At 39.5% G+C, this 23,810-nt stretch overlaps 1 protein-coding gene across 1 annotated transcript; it reads left to right on the top strand.

Moving 5' to 3' along the window:
* The first annotated feature begins 539 nt into the window (after positions 1 to 539).
* LOC113663136 (butyrophilin subfamily 2 member A2-like) lies at positions 540 to 23,810 on the top strand. Its single transcript, XM_047812436.1, has 13 exons — positions 540 to 1,331; positions 3,946 to 4,296; positions 4,494 to 4,772; positions 5,025 to 5,126; positions 6,492 to 6,524; positions 10,957 to 10,983; positions 13,971 to 13,997; positions 14,431 to 14,457; positions 20,105 to 20,131; positions 20,558 to 20,584; positions 21,151 to 21,213; positions 21,996 to 22,022; positions 23,023 to 23,810. Exons 1-13 carry the CDS (start codon positions 1,280 to 1,282, stop codon positions 23,562 to 23,564), a joined length of 1,584 nt encoding a protein of 527 aa, XP_047668392.1. The 5' UTR covers positions 540 to 1,279; the 3' UTR covers positions 23,565 to 23,810.

Raw genomic sequence — 23,810 nt, 5'->3', positions numbered from 1 at the left:
AAGCATATGACAGGGTGCCAAGAGAAGAGCTGTGGTATAAGTTAATATTTTTATCTGTTTACTCAGATCACACACTGTGTGTTTCTCTCAGTGGATGTGACTCTGGATCTTGATACAGCTTATCCATATCTCATCCTGTCTGCTGATGGAAAACAAGTCCCAGAGTTTCTCCTCAGGGAGATATTATTATGAGGTCTATCCTGCCTTGATGCCCGATGACACCTGAGACAGGCACAGGCTCCCCGTGACCCGAGAATTTCGGATAAGCGGTAGAAAATGAATGAATGTATGAATGAATGAATGAATGAATGAATGAATGAATGAATGAATGAAAAATTTTCTGCCATTCAGTGTGAGTGAAATAAATTTATATCCAAATTTTAAAAGGGCAAACAAAAATATTTCACATTTATATATCTATTGTAGAAATTGCTCATGTTGTAATCAGTTCAAATCTCCATTTTTGACAAATTTATTTTATTGCTTATAGGACTCATAATATGTAAGGCATGACAGAATGGCACAATCATCAAACAAAACATAACAAAAAAAAAGAAAATAAGTAAATAATAGCTGTTCAACAGCTTGCATACCTTTAGTACTAAATATGGTGTTTTGCCCCCTTCAGCATCAATGATGGAATGCAGTCTTTTGGAATAATTGTGCATTAAGTCTTCAATTCTCTCAGTTGGTATAGCTGCCCATTCTTCTTGGCAAAATGTCTCCAGTTCCTGTAATTTTTTTGTGGGCTGCCTTGCACAAACTACACAATTGAGATCTCCCTAAAGTGGTGGAGACAGTAATGGGCTTATACTGTAGCTGAGAGCTGACTCACTAACTATTTATACACAGACACTAATAACAATTATAAATAATAAAAATGAGTCACAGATTTGGAAACTTAACTTTAATAGCCATTTAAACCTATGTGTGTCAACCAGTGTGTTTTTAATGTGGCAAAACATTCAAGGATATGTAAACTTTTGACCAGGGTTGTTAAGGTCACTTCAGTTATCATTAGGTTTTAAAAAGGAGTCAAACAACTATGTGACAATTAATGACTTTAATGTAATAACTTTAATGTGTGTGTCTGTGTCTTTGTTCATCATGAAATCTTTTTTTCTGCATGCTGTAATTCAGAGCATCAAACTTGGATTAGTCAGTTTAATGGGGAAGTGGGACACAAAGGGTATCATGTGATACAAAATGAAAATAAAAGTGTTGACTTAGACGAAGAAGCTTCTAGCATCGTCTTACGATACACTTTCTATCAGGGAAAATGCTTTGGTGTGTGACTCTTATTCTTGTCACTTTTATCAAATCTCGATCAGGTATGAAAACTCTGTGTGTGTGTGTGTGTGTGTGTGTGTGTGTGTGTCTGCGTGTCTGTGTGTATGTGTGTGTATGGAGTGACAATATTAAAACTGATACTGTTTAATTGAAGGCACAATGTATGTCACATTTCAAATGGAAAAGTAAAGTTCATCTGCAAATGAATTTCCTGTCTTTCAAGTTACAACCCACAAAAGAAATTCACGGGGGGGGGGGGATCTGCAAACTGCATTATTATTTATCTGTCTAACACGTTTTGCCCTTTAATACCATTTTTTTATCACTATGGATAGCAGTTCTGCAACCATTATAAATAAAAGTGATGAGTTACCGCAACCTTTACAAATTCCTCTTGTAATTAGAAATCTTGGACAGATTCAATGACACAGACCTACAGAGCTATTGATATCATAATATAACTTCTTTATGAAATTAATAAAGAGTAAATAAAAACTGCACACATTCTGTTCGGGACAAAGGTTGACTGAATGACGTCACTGCAGATACAAAAACGCCCCATAATATAATCTCACACCCCCAATGATGATTGACAAGTTTACGTGCAGATAATGGAAACGCAAATGTAAAGGGAATTGTGATTATATTTAAGTTTTGGCAGGCGGAAGTGAAATAGCAAATGGGGAATTGTAATTGAGATTGAAATATAGCAGGGTTGTAACTCGAAATTGTACATTGTACCTTCACGTAAACAGAAAAGCAAACGTGGCTGTTTTTACAACAGACAATTGCAAATATTATTTGCCTTTCCGTTTTAATATTGTCCACAAAATCGCTGCATGTGTGTGGCTGTTTAATTAAAATTTTAAGCTTGTTGTATTAAAGATGATTTATGTGCTTATATTTTTATTGAGTCATATGTGAAGATTCTCAGTCATCCATGTGGGAAGTGGAGTCATGTCAAGTGGACTTCTTTCTAATTAGAACACAACGTTTCACTGCTCATCTGAGTAACTCCTTTAGGCTGAGGGAAGTTGGCAGGTAGTTAGAAAGAAGTCCAGTAGATACATTGATATGACTCCAGGCTCAACTACCAAACTCTGAGTCATACGTACATTTAGTTAGAACATTTGTTTTTGAGAAAACTGATTTCTGGAGTGACACATGGCAACCTAAAAATCTTTAAATAGAAATTCTTCTTGTGAAAAATTAAAAAGGCCACCACTTGGCAACATGCTAAAACTTAGGCATTAAACTATGAGATCAGAATTGTTTCGTTATTCTGAATAAATACACTATGATCCACAAATAAATAAAGAGTTTCACAAATGTTTTTACAAATTTCACAAAAAGAAATGAAATTCACAAATAAATAAAATGGGATTTGCAAATAAAAAAAATATTTATAAATTGTATTTATTTGCGAATTGCTTCCTGCTCATTTGTGAATCGCGTTCTGTGCATTTATGAATCACGCACGCATTTGTGGATTGTGGATTTATGATTTATAAATATTTAAAACTATAAATATTTATAAATATATAAAAACAATTTATAAATATTTTTTTTATTTGCAAATCCCATTTTATTTATTTGTGAATTTCATTTCTTTTTGTGAAATTTGTAAAAACATTTGTGAAACTCTTTATATTTATTTGTGGATCATAGTGTATTTATTCAGAATAACGAAACAATTCTGACCCCATAGTACTGTATGCTCCCTGGACGGAGTGCCAACCCATCGCAGGGCACACACACTCTCATTTATATTAACAACAAAGCACAAATTATTTAGGTATCTTGCTAAATATGACTAAAATATCAAGCACTAACAATAAAATAGTTTAAGTAAGATTAACATGTTCACATAAATTTCATGTGTGCAACCTTGTTTAAACAGTGCAAGACAAAAACAGTGCACGAAATGAAACAGTGCAAACAGACAATACAATACACCTTCTAGTGGGGAAATTATTATTTACAATAATTACTATAGCACATGAAAACAGCATAACTACTTGGCAGAGCATTTAATTTATTTTACTTCAGTTCTAACCGCCTGTTTTAATATTATCAGTCTTAGTCTTACTGCATTTATGTAAGTTGTTCTTAATGCAAATTCATAATGTTAAAGTAATATAAATACAGGTTCCCCTACAACCTCTATTTCCTCTTCCTATGTTCTTTTTTTAAATCCCATTTGGCACCATCAACCATATAACAGTTCAAATTACAGCTTTCATTTTACCCATTCAGATGTTTAATTTGAATTCTATTTTTATATTAACTTTTGTAAACAAAATATGTATTTTACTAAATTCATTTGTTGATTTATATCTATTTTATATCAGAACATCATTCATCCACCAGAACAGTGTGACTCTGATAAGTGCCTGTTGTAAACTACTAACATGAATTTAACTTTAATGTTTGCCATAAATTACCTGTATTTCTTTAATGCACCCTTAAATGTTTCTTGTAATACATAAATATATATATATATTTCTCTGACAAAAACAAGTGCTTTTCTGTAAAAATATGTAAAAACTTGCTTCTATATTTAAAAAATGTATACAATTAAATAAAGTCAGTCATGTTACATGCACAGAATATAGTGATGTATTGTATTTGCTCTTTTTTTTCACCACAATACAGAGAGTTTACAGGTTATTGGTCCAAAAGCTCCTCTTGTTGCTGTAGCTGGTGAAGATCTGGTTCTGCCCTGTTTTATCAAACCCAACACCAGTGCTGTGGACATGACAGTGCAGTGGTTCAAACTCGATGTAAAGTACTCATTAGTGCATCTCTATAGGAATCATGAAGACAAAAATGAAGGTCAGGCTCAGTCCTATAGAGGAAGAACTTCACTGTTTAAAGAGGAGCTACAGAAAGGCAACGCTTCACTCAAATTGTCAGATCTCAGAGTCTCTGATGAAGGAGAATATAAGTGTCTTGTTGAGGACAAATCATGGTACGATGACATCACTGTGAAGGTCATTGTAGAGGGTAAGATCAATTTCTGTGATGAAGGTTTCACAAAATTTCAGAAAAACTAAATTTAGCTTTGACTTGGTTTCTGTTGGGGAGATTTAATTACTGATGGTTAATTATTATTGATGTTTTCTTTTCTAATTGATGTATATTATTGTCTGTTTGTATCATTAAATGTTAATTTTATTATTTTTTTTCTTTATTGACTGTAGCTCAGGGAAGCATACCAGTGATAATGATGGAGAGTTTAGATAACTCAGGAGGGATTAATCTAGTGTGTGAGTCCAGAGGCTGGAAACCTGAACCCGATGTTCTGTGGCTGGACAGAGAAGGAGTCACTCTGACTGCTGAAGATACACAGATACACAGAGACACTGAGGGCTTTAGTGTGAAAAGCCGCATCACTGTTTATGATTATAGCGACTCTAACAGGTTTTACTGCAGACTTCAGCAACAACATCACATGATGGAGACAGAGATTATCATCAATAGTAAGTGTTTGTGAATATAAAACTTTTATACTTAAGTTAGATTGTTACATTCTACTGTAATCATTACAGATTAAGGTAATTAATAATGACACGAGATTGATGAACATCATTTATGCATCTAAACTTACAAGTTATTTTTATTTTATCTATTAACAATACTGCAACACTGTTGTGTGTAATAATACACCTTGTTACCTATAAATTAATTGAATGGTTTAAAATATGTGATGTGTTAAACGTGGTTAATTTTAGGTAAAGTATTTGATGCTTGGAAGTGGATTGTCGGGATTTCAGTTTCAGCATGTCTTATTGCTGTTGGATTGATCGTAACTGCAGTTGTTTATCACAAGAAAGGTAAGATTTAATTAACTTCATTTAATAACACCACAACATTAAGGTATACTGCAGATTATAAAACAGCTATTTTAGACTTAACATAATTAAGTGAGAGAGAACTTTTAAACACTGTACATAAACATACAATGGATATAAAAAGACTTTCATCCTCATTGTGAAATTGTAAAAGATTAAAAATTAAGTAAAAACAAATAGAAAAGCTTAAATACATAATAAAGTTACAATAACCAATTTGCAAATGTTTTATATTTGGTGTTGTGGCTGTCTTCAGAATAAAACAATCACCTTCAAATAAATCTCATTTTAAAAAGTAATTATCATGAAGCTGTCATCAATTCAATTATTCTTATTAATTCAAAATAAAGATCAGCTGGATTTTTTTCACATCACTAAGAACAGGATTTCCTTCCAAAAATGTGTAAATTGTCAAGACAAAAAACTTACCAAGGAAGCTGCTAAGTGTAATGTGTCTGTCTGTGTTTTCCCCTTGTTTCTGTCTGCCGTCTTTCCCTGATGTTAATTGTTGACCCCGCCCACCTATCTGTTACCATGGACATGCACACACCAACAACGACCAACAACATTGAAGTGAGCAGACAGAGTATATATGGTGAACGAGAACCAATCACAAAACAGAGACAGACAAGGACTAAGACAAAACACCTGGGGAAGAGAATGAATGTAATTAGTGTCCATGGTAACAGATAGGTGGGCGGGGTCAACAATTAACATCAGGGAAAGACGGCAGACAGAAACAAGGGGAAAACACAGACAGACACATTACACTAAGAGACATGCAGCAACATTAAAGGAGCTGCAGGAATATATGTCAAGTACTGATTACTCTCTTAATGGTTTATTTTAGTTTATCTTTTTACATCACATCACAAATCTGTCATTTTTACTGGGGTGTATAAACGTTCTATTCCCATCATATTAGCAGAAAATTACAATCCACAATCTACAGACATTGTAATGCCAGATGTCCAGTAGAGGACATCTGGCATTACAATGTCAGTAGATTGTAATGCCAGATGTCCAGTAGAGGATATAAGAGGACATAAAATGATGATATTTTATGCACAAGTAAATGCTGCTAAAAATCAATCACTTCTAAACAGAGCAGAGGAACAGATCAAATATACTCGTAAAAAATACATAAATAGAAAAAAAATAAAACACATTAAAGAATTCATTTAATAAATATTTTATTAATGTTTTGCTAATTTTTCTAACATTTGCTAATCTATTGTCACTCTCTATACATTTTATAGCTTAACTAATCATTTTTGATTTGTTTATATATAGAATTTCCACAAAATATTTCAAACCAAATCTGTTTTATAATTTTTTTATCCACAGAGATGCAGAAGCAGACGATTATCTCTCAAAAAGGTGAGAGAGAATATTTTTGTGCTTTTAAGATCATACCTATGATGTAACTGAGCAAATTATTGAACATCTATGAAAAAATCAACAGACTAAAACCTCCAAAACTCTCCTCGGGCTGGGAGGAGTGTCCCCTCAAACTCCTCTACCACAAAGGTCTGAGCCACGAGCTTCAAGCCGAACTCGCTTGCTGTGATGAGGGGAGAGACCTATCGGAATTCATGGAGCTGTCTATCCGAATCGATAACCTGATCAGAGCCTGTCGTTCATCCACATGCATCCCGCTATTCGAGAATGCCGGACCCATACACTCACCTCACCCCTGAGGAGAGAGCACGTCACATCCATCATCGACTCTGCTTATACTGTGGTAACTCCGGACACCTGCTGTCTTCCTGCCCTCATAGACCACACAACGAGGTTCCTGTAACAACGAAACTATTCGATTCCATGTCATTACCTCTCCTCATCACACCCTGATCCTGGGTCTTGCAAGAACACGTCCAGCACGTGAGAGCGGTGCTGAAGCACCTGATTCAACATCAGCTCTACGTGACAGCTGAAAAGTGCGTGCATGACCCTAAAGTGGAGGCAGTGTTGAAGGGGCCCCGACCCCAAACCATCAAAGAGCTACAACGCTTCCTAGAGTTTGCTAATTTCTACCGCCGCTTCATCCATGGATTCAGCACGATCGCAGCGCCCCTCACTTCTATGATGAAGAAGGCACCGTCCCGTCTTACGTGGTCCCCTGAAGCGGTCAGAGCCATTTAACCTGCTGAAGAAGTGCTTTACCACCGCTCCCATCCTGCACCACCCTGACCCGGCTAAGCCGTTTGTGGTCGAAGTAGACGCCTCCAGTAGTGGCATCGGAGCGGTCCTTTCTCAGCAACAAGGTCCGGCTATTAAGATGTTTCCTTGTGCCTACTTTTCCAAAAAATTATCTCCCGTGAGCTGCTGGCCATGAAGGCGGCCTTCGAGAAGTGGCGACACTGGCTAGAGGGCACTCAGCATCTGTTTACTGTTCTAACGGATCATAAAAACCTTGAATACCTACGCTCGGCCAAACAAATGAATCCTCGCCAAGCACGATGGGCTATGTTTTTCACACGCTTCCACTTTACAGTAACTTACAGACCAGGATTGAAGAATATCAAAGCCGATGCACTCTCCCGCCTTGACAATGAACCTGACAAGAACTCCCCGAGAGCCCATAATCCCCGAGGCTCAGATTGTCGCTCCCATTCAATGGGACATCATGACAAAGATTTCTCAGGCTAATGTGCTCTCTCCGCCTCCTGACGACTGTCCCACCACAAAAACCTACATGCCAGAAAATTTACGGTCGACCCTTCTGAAACTACTACATGCCTTGCCCAGCTCCGGTCACCCAGTCATCTCGGCCAAAACCCGACTGGCTCAAAATAAATTCTGATGGCCCTCTCTGTGCGGAGACACCCGTGATTTCATTAGAAGTTGTACCATGTGCAACACATCTTTTGCCCTTCATTTCCACTATTGTCAATAGATCCATAGCATCTGGTCAGGTACCAACTACTTTCAAGAGAGCAAGGGTTATTCCCATCCTAAAGAAACCTGCTCTGGATCCATCAGACATCATTAACTACAGACCGGTATCACTTCTCTCATTTCTTTCAAAAATTCTTGAACGCATTGTCTATAATCAACTGTCTGTCTATCTCTCACAAAACAACCTCCAAGACCCCAACCAGTCTGGCTTTAAAGCAGCTCACTCTATAGAGACAGCCCTTTTGGATGTCTCTGAGAAGCTACATGCTGCTAGATCAGCCAAACTGTCATCCGTCCTTATCCTCCTTGACATTTCAGCAGCGTTTGATACGATCAACCACAAGACTCTCTTATCCACCCTCAAGAGTCTTGGGATTTGCGGATCAGCCTGGGAATGGTTTGCCTCCTACCTGGAAGGACGCTCATATCAGGTAACATGGAGGGGAGTGACATTTGCTCCATGCAGACTCTCCACTGGCATCCCATAGGGCTCAGTACTTGGTCCTCTTCTTTTCTCCCTGTATACTCACTCTCTTGGTGAAGTTCATCACATGGGTTCTCTTCCCACTGCTATGCTGATGATACACAACTTATCTTCTCTTTCCCACCCTCAGATGCCACAGCTTCTGACAGGATCTCAGCATGTCTGGCAGAAATTTCATCATGGATGACTGCTCATCAGTTAAAGCTCAATCCTAGCAAAACTGAACTGCTGTTCATCCCAGGTGATTCATCCCCAGGTCATGATCTTGCTATATCCTTGCACAACGATCTGATCTCTCCTTCAGCCACAGCTCGCAACCTTGGGGTAACCATGGACAATCAACTGTCTTTTTCCTCTCATGTTGCTAATGTGACTTGCTCATGTCGGTTTCTTCTCTACAACATTAGAAGGATTCGGCCATTTTTGTCCACACAGACTGCTCAGGTACTTGTTCAGTCTCTTGTCATTTCTAGACTGGATTACTGCAATGCACTGCTGGCAGGTCTACCTATGAACGCAATCCGACCTCTGCAAATGATCCAAAATGCAGCTGCCTGGCTTGTTTTCAGCCTGCTAAAGTTCTCGCATACCACCCCGCTGCTTTGATCCCTCCACTGGCTTCCGGTAGCTGCACGCATCCGATTCAAAACACTGATGCTGGCCTACAAAGCCAAAAATGGACCAGCTCCCTCTTACCTCAAAGCCCTCATCATTCCTCGCACTGCACCCCGCAACCTCCGATCTACCAGCACTGCTCGACTGGTTCCACCATCTCTCAGGCAAGTATACTAAGAGGCAAGCTGAGTCACTGGCTATTTTCAAGCGGCGGTTGAAGACCTACTTATTCAGGAAACACTTCAACTAGCACTTCTTTCCTTATCTTTTGCATTTAAAAAAAAAAAAAAAACTTTGACACTTATTCATTGTAACTTTGAACAAATGTTTTAAACTGTTTAAATGTTTTAAATGGTATCTTAAGTATGTAACCTAGTGAACCAGCATTAATGTATTCAATGTTAGAGATTTAAGCACTTATGTATGTCGCTCTGGATAAGGGTGTCTGCCAAATGCTGTAAATGTAAATGTAAATATAAAGCTACACATCAATTCTCAGTCGTATTGCTACAACCACTACCCATTCCACAGCGACCCTGGTCAGCAGGTACCTCATGTGGGTGGAGTATGTACAAAATTCACTAACCAAACCAGCGACCAGCCTCACGCCCTTCCAGTGTATCCTCGGATATCATCCGCTCTTATTCCCTTGTGCCGGTGAACCCTCCGATCTGCCTGCCGTGGATGACTGGTTCCGAAGGAGTGAGGAGACTAAAACAACAGAAAATTCAAGCCAATAGACACCGCAGAACGCACCCAGATTATCGACGTGGACAGTGGGTGTGGATCTCCACCCGTGACATTCGGCTCCCCATCCCCTGCAAAAAGCTCAGCCCTAGGTTCGTGGGTCCATTCAAGATCATCAAGCAAATAAACCCTGTGTCATACCGCCTGACGCTACCAAACACTTACTGTATCTCTCTGACCTTTCAGGACAGGAGGAGGGCAAGAGGAGACTGCCGATCCACCGGTGCCACCGCCTCTGTTGATAGGCGAAGAAGAAGCGTATCAGGTCCACAGCCTATTGGATTCCAGACGACGGGGTGGCCAACTCGAGTATCTGGTCGACTGTTAGGGGTACAGCCCGGAGGAACGCTCGTGGGTGAAGGCAAGGGACATCCTGGACCCCTCGCTCACCGCTGAGTTCCACCAAGCGCATCCAGAGGGATCCTTCACCTGAGTACTAGGTGATTCCGGACTGCATCTCCGCACCGGGGCTAATTACACCGCCACCTGCTGCCAATTACCCGTTTCCTATAAAACATGAACTTGAACTTGACGCCAGTGCGAAGTCTCGATTTGCCTCTGCTATCGGTCTGAGCGTTTATTCCCTCTGTCTTCCTGGTTACTGACTTTGTACTGTTTTGCTCTGAATTACGTTTGTATGCCGCCTGCCCTGACCTTCTGCCTGTGTTTCTGATTCTGATCTCTGCCTCATCTACGTTGTTGTGTTTGCAGACTCTGACCTAAGCCTGTTGTACCACGAGTATCATAATAATGCGTGCAAATGGATCATCCGTCTCACGACACCTCATTACAACACCTTTACCTTTACTGCTGAGCTATTGTATGTGTACATAATAGGCAGCAGCAATATTTTTCCTCCTTAAAAATAGGTTTTGATGAGTGTAAACATTGACTACAGTTTACTAGTATAATTTTAGTTTATACCTTACATTTGCTATTTTTAATTACTTTGATTAAAATGATGAACTATGTGAGCTAGCATTGTATACATTTTTTATGTGGTTTAAATTATTTAAAAAAAAATGTTTAAATTACTGTGTTTAATCAAATCTGTTTTATCTTCAGATATAAAGAAGGAAAAGGATAACGCAGGTGAGAAAGATTATTTGTGCTTTTACGAACATATGGATTGGACTAATTATAGATAGAACATCTATGAAGCAATCAACAGACTCCAACCTCCAACAGACAGAGAATTAAATAGTTAAATAGTAAGAGGTGTCTTCAGTTATGTGTTCACACTGAATAAATGTAATCACAAAGATATCTGGGAAGTTTGTTAGGCCGCTGTAGTGATTTCACACAAAATGTGTTTAAAACAGGTTTAAGACAATGAAAACTGTTTACTGAAATTATTATAATAAGTTAACTGATCTGAGATGAGAGTTTTTACAAACTAAAAAATTTTGACACTTGGACAATATAGAATGTAACACTTTAGTTTTAGATCATTAACATGATTTGTCTGGCTGTCATATGGGATACATAACATCAATAAGAATGCCCTATAATAGATATATATACGATAGTATAGGGCAAAAATGTGTTCACCTGCCTTCTGTGAGGTTTATTAATGATATCTACTTCTTACAAGATAATGGAACTGAATGGTCAAAACATTTGTACACATTTTAATTGAGCTCTAGTCTAATACAGATTTTTATCTATGAAGCACACATGCCATACTAATGAATGATTTTAATGTCATTAAGTGAGAATAATACATATATTCACTTTTATGAGGTTGTTCCTACGGGACCAAGTGGTGTTGGATAACTTTTTCTGACAGTGAACGAAAAATGTTAATTTACTTACTTATTTACTATTTTCATTTATGTCAAATTAAATTTTGTTTGAAGATATGAAACTGTTATATGTGACATGCAAAAACAGAGGACTCAGTAATGGGGCAAATACTTCCCCTGTATGCAAGTTAGTGGATTACATTATTTGTAGAATAATATTGCATGTAGGTGAGCACAATGTCTTAGACACCACATTTTCAACTATAGATGACTAATAAGTGTAATTGTCGCGATGCGGAAAAGGCGAGTGAGGATCCAAATGCAGTTCAAATTATTATTGATCCAAAACAAGAAACAAGCAAACAGACAGGCAGGCAAAACAGGGCAGAACACTGAGCAAAACAGGAAACAGGAACATAGACATAAACCTACAACAACGACTAACACCAGGGAAGTGAAAAAACAGTAGATATACCAAACAGGAACCAATCACAATGCAGAGACAATCAGAGACTAAGAAAACACACTTGGGGGAAAGATCGAGTTCAATTAGTGTCCATGGTAACAAATGAGTGGGCAGAGCAAACAATTAACAGCAAGGCAAGACAGCAAACAGAAAAAGGGCAAAACACAGACAGACCCATTACAGAACACACACACACACACACACACACACACACACACACACACCCAGCAGCTTCCAAACGCTCCCAAGGCCGCAGAAACCAGTCCAGGAGGGTGGAGCGAAGGCACAACAAGAGTGGGAGGGCGGGTCGAGCTTGTGTTGTGGCGGAACTGGCCGAGCGGGTGGCCAGGGCAATGCCGGCAGAGCAGGAGACCAGGGCGGCGCCAGCAGAGCAGGAGGTCAGGGCGGCGCCAGCAGAGCAGGAGGCCAGGGAGATGCTGTAGGTGAGACCAGGGACCATAGCAGAGTTAGTGGCCAGGGTGGTGCTGCAGGTGGAGATAGAGACAAGAGCAGAGCTGGGAGCCAGAGTGGTGCCACAGGTCGAGCCAGGGACCATGGCAGAGTTGGCGGACAGGGTGGTACTGGAGGCGGAGACAGAGACCCGAGCAGAGCTGGAAGCCAGGGTGGTGCCACAGGTCGAGCCAGGGACCATGGCGGAGTTGGTGGCCAGGCAGAGAGTTCATGGCTATCCCTCTTGGACTGGGCAGAGGGTCTATTGAGCTTAGGCGTAACCATATTAGCTGGGCTACACGACCCAGAACATTCCGGAAGTTCCAAGACAGGCTCAAGATTCAGGACAACAGATTCAGAAGGTTCAGGTTCGGCGAGCTTGTTCGGAATTCAGAGCTCCAAAGACCCGGTCGACGCCATCGGCCCGGCTGGTTCTGTCGACCCGGTTGGCCCGGCTGGTTCCATCGACCCGGTCGGCCCGGCTGGTGAAGCAGATGGCTTAGGGATGCCGGCTGCCCAAATCGACATCATCGGGGTATCCGCCAGGTTGGAGATCAGCCGGTTCACACAGGCCTCAACGGAGTTTGCCGGTATAGCAGCCATGTGAACAGGCTCAGTCACAGGCGTACACAGGACTGGGCTGGACAGAGTTACTGTAGAGCATTCGGGCGTCCGTGGATGGTTTGGCTCCGTAGTACACGGACCCCGATGCCTACTGCCCCCCCAAAAAATATTTAAGGCCGGCATCCGTCTCTCTCCTGCTCACGGTTAGAGAGGACCCGCCCAGGAGCAACGCTAAATTGACGAAGTCTGTGAAAGACCCCATCTCTCGGCCCAAAGGCATCAAATAGCGTACCTTGTTCTCTATTCCATGCCTAAACAGGTCCTTAAGAGCCTTTTCCCCGAAGTCCACCTGGTTAGACAGGTCCACAAACACCTCAGCATATTCCTCGATTGGGGAATCCTCCTGACGTAGGCAAAACAAGATTTCTGCTGGATCCATAGACGGTTAGTCGTTCTGTCGCGATGCGGCAAAGGCGATTGAGGATCCAAATGCAGTTCAAACTTTTATTGATCCAAAACAAGAAACAAGCAAACAGACAGGCAGGCAAGACAGGGCAGAACACTGAGCAAAACAGGAAGCAGGAACATAGACATAAACCTATAACAACGACTAATACCAGGGAAGTGAACAAACAGAGTAGATATACCAAACAGGATCCAATCACAACACAGAGACAATCAAATACTAAGACTACACACCTGGGGGAAAGATAGAGTTCTATTAGTGTCCATGGTAACAAATGAGTGGGCATAGCAAACAATTAACAGCAGGGCAAGACAGCAGACAGAAAAAGGGCAAAACACAGGCAGACTCATTACAGTAATATTAACATTTTAATATTGTCTGTTTTCAGAGAGGCAGAGACAGATGCTGGAAGCTGGTAATTATACCTGAACTTCTTAACTATATTATACAGTGTCTGAAGCACTGTGTGTTGAGATCATGAGTTTCTGTCATCAGCACTGCATATTATACTGCTGGTTGTAATGCTGAGACTTCACCAGGAGTGACCGTAATTATAAGAAATCTGATAGTGAATGAGCTACACCTTTACCTTTACTGCTGAGCTACATGTACATCATAGGCAGCAGCAATATTTTTCCTCCTTAAAATAGGTTTTGTTGAGTGTAAACATTGACTACAGTTTACTAGTATAATTTTAGTTTATACCTTACATTTGCTATTTTTAATTACTTTGATTAAAATGATGAACTATGTGAGCTAGCATTTTATACATTTGTTTATGTGGTTTAAATTATTTAAAACAAATTTGTTTAAATTACTGTGTTTAATCAAATCTGTCTTATTTTCAGATATAAAGAAGGAGAAGGAGAACGCAGGTGAGAGATTTTTTGTGCTTTTAAGAACATATATTATAGATAGAACTTCTATGAAGCAATCAACAGACTCCAACCTCCAACAGACAGACAATTAAAATGTGTTAGTGAGAGGTTGTCTTCAGTTATGTGTTCACACTGAATAAATGTAATCACAAAGGTATCTGGGAAGTTTGTTAGATTGTTTAGGCTGATGTAGTGATGTAGATTTCACACAAAACGTGTTTAAGACAATGAAAACTGTTTACTGAAATTATTATAATAAGTTGACTGATCTGAGATGAAAGTTTTTACAAAATTTTGACACTTGAAGAATATAGAATGTAATGAATATACATTTTATAAACACTTTCGTTTTAGATCAGGGGTGTCAAACTCTTTGGCCCATGGTGTAATTATATTTGGCCCGCGAGATCATATCAAATGTGCATTACAGCTGGCTAGCCGCATGATCCGCTAATACTAAAAATCCCAGAATGCCTTGCCACTGTATTGACGCGTAGTCACAAACAGCAAGCGCCCCTCATTCTCTGTTGACAGTCATTAACAAACATGCTACAGTCACATCGGGCAAGTTAATTCCACCCTCCACAAAAATGGCCAAATGAACGATGTACAATAGGAGCTTTCAAGACAGGTGGGAGGCAGATTATCTGTTCACGAATATAAAGAACAGACCTTTTGTCTTGTGTGCTAACGTGTCTGTAACAAAAGAATAGAACATAAGAAGACACTATGAAACAAAACATTATGAGAAGTATAAGGACCTGGACATAAAGCAGAAGCTCCAGAAGGCGGAGGAGATGAAAAACAGTCTAGTTTCCCGGCAGACTATGTTCATGAAAGCAAAATCAAAAAGTGCAGCTGCTGTAAAGTCTAGCATTATTGTGGCAGCAGAGATTGCAAAATCTGCCTGGAACCATAATGAGGGAGAGTTTGTCAAAAAGTGTATGGTCAAAGTTTGCAAAATGAACACCACTGATGTGTCTTTTATTTCAAATTTACACAAATTTACTGTGTTTGTAATATCAAGCTCTGTTTGTTCCAAATCATGTATTTAAGCAAAATTAAAGTTTGTTTCCATATGAAAAAGGTTGAACATTACATATCAGTTGCAGTTAATTTTACAATAAATATTCAGTTTGGCCCGTGACTGTATCTGTTTTATATTTTGGCCCACTGTGAATGAGTTTGACACCCCTGTTTTAGATCACTAACATGATTTGTCTGGCTGTCATATGGGATTCATAAGATTAATAAGAATGCCTTATAATAGATATATACCATAGTATAGGGCAAAAATGTGTTCACCTGCCTTCTGTGAGGTTTATGAATGATATCTGCTTCTTACTGAATGGTCAAAACTGAATGGTCAAAACATTTGTACACATTTTAATGGAGCTCTAGTCTAATACAGATTTTTATCTATGAAGCACACATGCCAGACTAATGAATGATTTTAATGTCATTAAGTGAGAATAATACATATATTCACTTTTATGAGATTGTACCTATAGGACCAGCTGGTGTTGGATAACTTTTTCTGACAGTGAATGAAATTATCTTTTCAAATGTTAATTTATTTACTTATTTATTATTTTCAATGTCAAATTAAATTTTGTTTGAAGATATGAAACTGTTACAGTATATGTGACATTCAAAAACAGAGGACTCAGTAATGGGGCAAATACTTCCCTTTTATGCAAGTTAGTAGATTACATTATTTTGTAATGGTGCTTTACACCTCTCCTCTTCTCTTATTTAACCATCTCTTCTTTTGAATTCCATGCCATTTCAGTTACCTCTCCAATCAACCTTGTTATCATTGTTGTCTACCGCCCTCCTGGTCCCCTAGGAGACTTCCTGGAAGAAATGGACTCACTGCTTAGTGCTTTCCCTTCCGATAGCTCCCCCCTGACAGTGCTTGGTGACTTCAACCTGGCCTCTGACAAACTACATTCTTCTTCCCTCCTGTCTCTTCTCGACTCATTCACCCTCACACTCAACAGCTACATCCCCACACACAAAGGAGGCAATGTCCTGGACCTGGTTTTCACCCGTCCTTCTCCAGCTACAGACGTGACTGCTACCCCACTACATGTCTCTGATCATCACCTGGTATCATCACTCCATCACTCTACCTATCCTACCTAAAACTACCTCTCACCCCCTCGCTCTTACCCGCCGCAACCTTCACTCTATCTCCCCTTCATCTGTAGCTTCTGGCACTCTTTCTTCCCTTCCTGATACTGAGTCTTTTTCCTCACTACCCTTGGACTCAGCCACAGATACTTTCCTCTCATCTCTTTCCTAAACTATGGACTTCCTCTGCCCTATGTTCACTAAACCCAAGAAAACTTCTTGTTCTGCTCCTTGGCTTTCAGATGTGCTCCGCAACAATTGAAGAGAGCTAAGATCATCAGAGAGAAAGTGGAAGAAATCACAACTTGATGCAGATCTTGATTTTTACCGAACACTTCTTGTCAAGTTCTCCTCAGATGTGACTTCTGCCAAGACTTCCTTCTACAAGGAAAAGCTTGAAGCTTCCTCACATGACCCTCGGAAATTCCACAACATCATCTCTTCTCTGCTCAACCCCCCGGCTCCACCTTCATCATCCTCCCTGACTGCAGAAGACTTTGCTTCTTTCTACCAGGAGAAGATTGAGGAAATCTGCCGGACGTTCACTTCAGCCCCGACTGCACTTACATCTCAGAGTATGCATTCCCCTACACCTCCGTTGTCACATTTCTCAACTGTGGCAGCAGAAGAGATTTTACAACTCATCCAGTCCTGCAATCCTACCACCTGCCCATTGGATCCTCTCCCTACCACTATGCTCCAGAACATCTCACAAGACCTCTTGCCCTTCATTTCCACTATCGTCAATAGATCCATAGCATCTGGTCAACTACCAACTACTTTCAAGAGAGCAAGGGTTATTCCCATCCTAAAGAAACCTGCTCTGGATCCATCAGACATCAGTAACTACAGACCGGTATCACTTCTCTCATTTCTTTCAAAAATTCTTGAACGCATTGTCTATAATCAACTGTCTGTCTATCTCTCACAGAACAACCTCCAAGATCCCAACCAGTCTGGCTTTAAAGCAGCTCACTCTACAGAGACAGCACTTTAGGATGTCTCTGAGAAGCTACATACTGCTAGATCAGCCAAACTGTCATCCATCCTTATCCTCCTTGACCTTTCAGCAGCGTTTGATATGGTCAACCACAAGACTCTCTTATCCACCCTCAAGAGTCTTGGGATTTGCGGATCAGCTTGGGAATGGTTTGCCTCCTACCTGGAAGGACGCTCATATCAGGTAACATGGAGGGGAGTGACATTTGCTCCATGCAGACTCTCCACTGGCATCCCACAGGGCTCAGTACTTGGTCCTCTTCTTTTCTCCCTGTATACTCACTCTCTTGGTGAAGTTATTTCATCACATGGGTTCTCTTACCACTGCTATGCTGATGATACACAACTTATCTTCTCTTTCCCACCCTCAGATTCCACAGCTTCTGACCGGATCACAGCATGTCTGGCAGAAATTTCATCATGGATGACTGTTCATCAGTTAAAGCTCAATCCTAGCAAAACTGAACCGCTGTTCATCCTAGGTGATTCATCCCCAGGTCATGATCTTGCTATATCCTTGCACAACGATCTGATCTCCCCTTCAGCCACAGTTCGCAACCTTGGCGTAACCATGGATAATCAACTGTCCTTTTTCTCTCATGTTGCTAATGTGACTCGCTCATGTCGGTTTCTTCTCTACAACATTAGAAGGATTCGGACATTTTTGTCCACACAGACTGCTCAGGTACTGTACTTGTTCAGTCTCTTGTCATTTCTAGACTGGATTACTGCAATGCACTGCTGGCAGGTCCACCTATGAACGCAATCTGTCCTCTGCAAATGATCCAAAATGCAGCTGCCCGGCTTGTTTTCAACCTGCCAAAGTTCTCGCATACCACCCCACTGTTGTGATCCCTCCACTGGCTTCCTGTAAGAAAGATTCCTCCTCGCACTCGTCCGCATCCCTTTATCTCTGCAAAACAATAGGAGCGCTGGTTTATTCCAAACAGCTGCTCAAAGAACTGAGCTACAGAACAGAATATATATGCAATGAAATACAGTAAGCCATGGTGTATGAAATAAGGCGGGGGGAGAAGTTTTTTCAACATAGATAGGGGTATGCAAGAATGCTGCTTCCTCACAACTCTTATCCAGGCATTGAAGGTCAATAAGCCTGTACATGAGCAAAGAGAAACTGAATGTCCTGCAAGTAATCTCAGGTCAGCCTATCTTGTCTTCTTCATACTGTCAAGATAGAGCGCTAAAAGAACAGGATAGACTCAAACCATGAACATTAAATCAGAAGAGGGTAAAATGACATAACACAGAAATACATTTTACATGACATAGGTTTCCTCGTTTCTATTGCCTTAAGATTAAGGTTACGTTATCAGCAAGCCTTACCATCCTATGTTCCCGATATTATGCTTATGTTTGCAGAAACACAGAGTACAAAAACAAGAAAACAAGAACCCACTTATCACAGGTCAGCATGACCAGAGAGGGGAGAACATTCCTTTCGACAAAGAGAGATGTGGAAAGAAAATGAATTAAGCACAAAAATTAATTAAAGTAAAGAACATTCATTTCAGCAATCCCTTCTTTTATACTGAATAATAATGAAGTATAATTACAAATGCAAACACTATTTCTTATTGTTTGGGGGTAAGCGTGCACAATGGGGTTCCTGAAGTTCCCTATTATCATGCGGATGAGCTTGGACGGGAATCCCTGTCCCAAGCGCGACGAGCAGTAGTAGAAGTAGTATAGCCATACTGGTCACTGGCTATGTTTCCTGATTCCAGTAGAGGTTGTCTTTCTGTCCCCAACGGATTCCTCGTGCACCGTTTGCACCGTGGCAGATGTCCGAACAGGTGGCACTGGAGAGTCTGCAGGGTCACCACGCCGTTTCGCTCAATGATGTCAGCCTTTTGCAGAGATGTGTGTCGCCACCTGGAATAGCTGCACGCATCGGATTCAAAACACTGATGCTGGCCTACAAAGCCAAAAATGGACCAGCTCCCTCTTACCTCAAAGCCCTCATCATTCCACGCAACCTCCGATCTACCAGCACTGCTCGATTGGTTCCACCATCTCTCAGGGTAAGAGGCAAGTATACTACAAGACTCTTCTCTGTTCTGGCACCAAGGTGGTGGAATGAACTTCCCCTAGAGGTCTGAACAGCTGAGTCACTGGCTATTTTCAAGCGGTGGTTAAAGACCTACTTATTCAGGAAACACTTCAACTAGCACTTCTTTCCTTATCTTTTGCATTAAAAAAAAAAAAAAAAAAAAACCTTTGACACTTTTTCATTGTAACTTTGAACATATGTTTTAAACTCATGGTATCTTAAGTATGTAACCTAGTGAACCAGCATTAATGTATTCAATGTTAGAGATTTAAGAACTTATGTACGTCGCTCTGGATAAGGGCGTCTGCCAAATGCTGTAAATGTAAATTTTGTAGAATAATATTGCATGTAGATGAGCACAATGTCTTAGACACCACATTTTTAACTATAGCTGACTAATAAGTGTAATATTAACATTTTAATATTGTCTGTTTTCAGAGAGGCAGAGACAGATGCTGGAAGCTGGTAATTATACCTGAACTTCTTAACTATATTATACAGTGTCTGAAGCACTGTGTGTTGAGATCATGAGTTTCTGTCATCAGCACTGTATGTTATACTGCTGGTTGTAATGCTGAGACTTCACCAGGAGTGACTGTGGTTATAAGAAATCTGATAGTGAATGAGCTACACCTTTACTGCTGAGCTACATGTACATCATAGGCAGCAGCAATATTTTTCCTCCTTAAAATAGGTTTTGTTGAGTGTAAACATTGACTATAGTTTACTAGTATAATTTTAGCTTATACCTTACATTTGCTATTTTTAATTACTTTGATTAAAATGATGAACTATGTGAGCTAGCATGTTATACATTTGTTTATGTGGTTTAAATTATTTCAAACAAATTCGTTTAATTACTGTGTTTAATCAAATCTGTTTTATCTTCAGATATAAATAAGGAGAAGGAGTACGCAGGTGAGAAAGATTTTTTGTGCTTTTAAGAACATATGGATTGGACAAATTATAGATAGAACATCTATGAAGCAATCAACAGACCCCAACCTCCAACAGACAGACAATTAAAATTTGTTAAATACTTCAGTTATGTGTTCACACGGAATAAATGTAATCACAAAGGTATCTGGGAAATTTGTTAGGTTGTTTAGGCTGATGTAGTGATGTTGGATTTAAAACTGAAATTATTATAAGTTGACTGATCTGAGATATGAGTATTTACACACTGAAAAACGCTGACACTTGAAGAATATAGAATGTAATGAATATAAATTTGATTAACACCTTAGTTCTAGATCATTAATATGATTTGTCTGGCAGGAATATGGGCTTCATAAAATCAGTAAGAATGCCCTATAATATATATACTGTATACCACAGTATAGGGCAAAAAATGTGTCCTGTGAGGTTTATTATTGATATCTACCTCTTACAAGGTCATGGAACTATTTTCGTATGTGAAAACATATTTGGCAATAAAGATCTTTCTGACTCTGATTTTGATTTAAATTGCTAATAATTCAGAGCTGATCTGAAGAAACAAAATATTTTTCTCTTTTCAGAACTGCAGAGACTGAGTGTGGAATACGGTAATTACACCTGATTTTGTAAAAATTTAGGATTTTCTGTGAATGTAATATTTACAGTTCCCTCCAAATGTGTTGGGTTGTAAAGTCAATTGTAATTAAACACTGGTTTGAGATCAACCTGTGAACATGCAACAATAGATCAGATTTTCAGCCACCTGACATTTAGATATGTTAAATAACTCAGAAAATTGCACCTTTTGTCTGAACCTGTGTCTCTTCAAGTGATAGAAATGTGACTGATATGTGTTCCTTGTTGCCCAAAAGTGACCTATTAATCACACAGTACTGAATGTTTTCTCTTGTACTGAGCTTTGTGTTTCTCCTCTGAAGCATTGCTTTAGCCAGTTTAACAATTTGGGAGGATCTGAAAAAAGAAAGAAATGTGACGACGGTAGTTGATGACAAACATTCGTGAGAGCTGTGAAGAAAAACCCAAAAAAGCATTCAGTAACATCAAAACAACCTCCAAAATAAACCAAAAACACACTGCCAGCAAAATACTGGACTTAATCAGGGGGAAAAGTGGAAGGTTTTATATTGGCCAAGTCAAAAACCAAACCTTAATCAAACTGAGCAACATTTCACCTCCATTTCACACCCAAAACTAACAATAACTGAAAGAAGCTGAAATAGTAAATAAAGTATTGAAAGCATCACAAAAGAATTAATAAAAAATGAAAATTTCAGTAATTTTTGTACATTAGTGTATATATTATGATGTTGTGTTTGTTTAATGTTACTTTATTTGGAGTATAATGTCATTAAACTACATGTTTTCACAGAGTTATTAAAGAAGAAGAAGTATGCAGGTAAGAATAATTATTTACAGTTAAAGGCCCCAGATTAAAACCATCCTACTGTAACCGTATTAATACAGCACAGAACTACCCACGTTTAGGGCTTTTGTTGCCCCACATTGCTTCCACATGCTCCTCTGCTTTCAGGTGCGAATTCACACGGGATGCAAAACAAACATAGAGACAGAGACATAAGCAGGTCAAAGTCACAGCACAAACCTCATAACACAAGCAGGTAGCAACAGGTAGCCAAAGTACAATAATAGTCCACCAGCGCTGGTCTTTAATCCACCATGGTCACTATCCATATACAGGAAATAATCCACACACGGGAAATAATCCACGGGGAAAATGGGAGAGCAAAAATAGCACAAAAAAAAAGCGCCAGAACCGAAAACCAAAACAAAGTGTAGCAGCAAAAAGAGCACGACTGAAGTCCGCAAAAACAGGTGAAACAAAAATTAAAAGTAACTCCAACCTGGCAAAAGTCCACTCGGGCAAACAGCAACGAGTCCCTGAGAAATAACTAGAACAGGAGGACGGTGAGAAAACTCACAGATCACGACGTAACTGTAGAGAGATCATCTGGTGAAAATCACGCAGAAACACTTAAATAGCGCTGCCGGGATTCAGAGGCTGCTGACCGGTAAGTGACGTCACCAATGACCGCCGCAAACTGGAACTCCGGAAAAATCCGCTTACATCAAGTCAATATTCACATCTATTTTTACAGTGTTCACTAATTCACATTATATATTCCAGTGTTTCAACATAGAAAAGTCAAGTTTATCGTCCGTGTTACTCAGTGTTAGGCAAAGACAATCGAGCCTGGAGCTTGTTGTACAGTTTTGTGTCCTGACATTAACACACAAAGGTTGGAGTAAATCACTGTTCTTTCCTCTTCACTGTTTAGCTTTATGATTGGATTGAACTCAGCTTCACTGAATTCACTGGATGATGATTTAATATTTTTACCTGTTTACTCATATCACACACTGTGCGTTTCTCTCAGTGGATGTGACTCTGGATCCTGATACAGCTCATCCTAAACTCATCCTGTCTGATGATGGAAAACAAGTGAGACGTGGAGACCTGGATCTCCTTTATATATTACAGACATTTTATACATGGCCCTGTGTTCTGGGAAAGCAGAGTTTCTCCTCAGGGAGATTTTATTATGAGGTGCAGGTCAGAGGGAAAACCGAGTGGACATTAGGAGTCGTGAGAGAGAACATTAACAGGGAGGTGAAGATTACACCAAGTCCTCAGAATGGATTTTGGACTGTGTGGCTGAGGAATGAGAATCAGTATAAGGCTTGTGCTGGTCCTGATGTCCCCCTATCACAGAGAGAGAAGCTGGAGGTTGTGGGGGTGTTTGTGGATTATGAGGAGGGTCTGGTCTCCTTTTATGATGTAAAGTTTAGCTCTCATATCTACTCTTTCACTGGTCAGTCTTTCACTGAGAAACTCTATCCATACTTCAATGCAGGTTTAAATAAAGAAGGTGAAAATTCAGCACCACTGATCATCTCTCCTGTATTTAAGACTGAATGAATTTTCTCCTCACAAATTTAATCATCTATTAAATGTTGAAAATAAAAAGAAACATTTTATATTTTTAGTTAAATTTTAGAAACTCATTTTCCTTTTAAAATGCTGTACAGACTATTTTAATACCTGTTAATTATTTGACATTATGATTGTGGAACTTTGTCATTACAAATCACATATAAATAAAGATCATTTACAGTTTACTCTGATTTTTACTGCAGAATTTAATTTGATCAATAAAATGTATAA

This window comes from Tachysurus fulvidraco, chromosome 1 (genome assembly GCF_022655615.1).
Source record: "Tachysurus fulvidraco isolate hzauxx_2018 chromosome 1, HZAU_PFXX_2.0, whole genome shotgun sequence".
Taxonomy (NCBI): Eukaryota; Metazoa; Chordata; class Actinopteri; order Siluriformes; family Bagridae; genus Tachysurus; species Tachysurus fulvidraco.
Note: the sequence above shows the minus strand (reverse complement) of the source record. Positions and strands in the feature narration are given on the sequence as shown.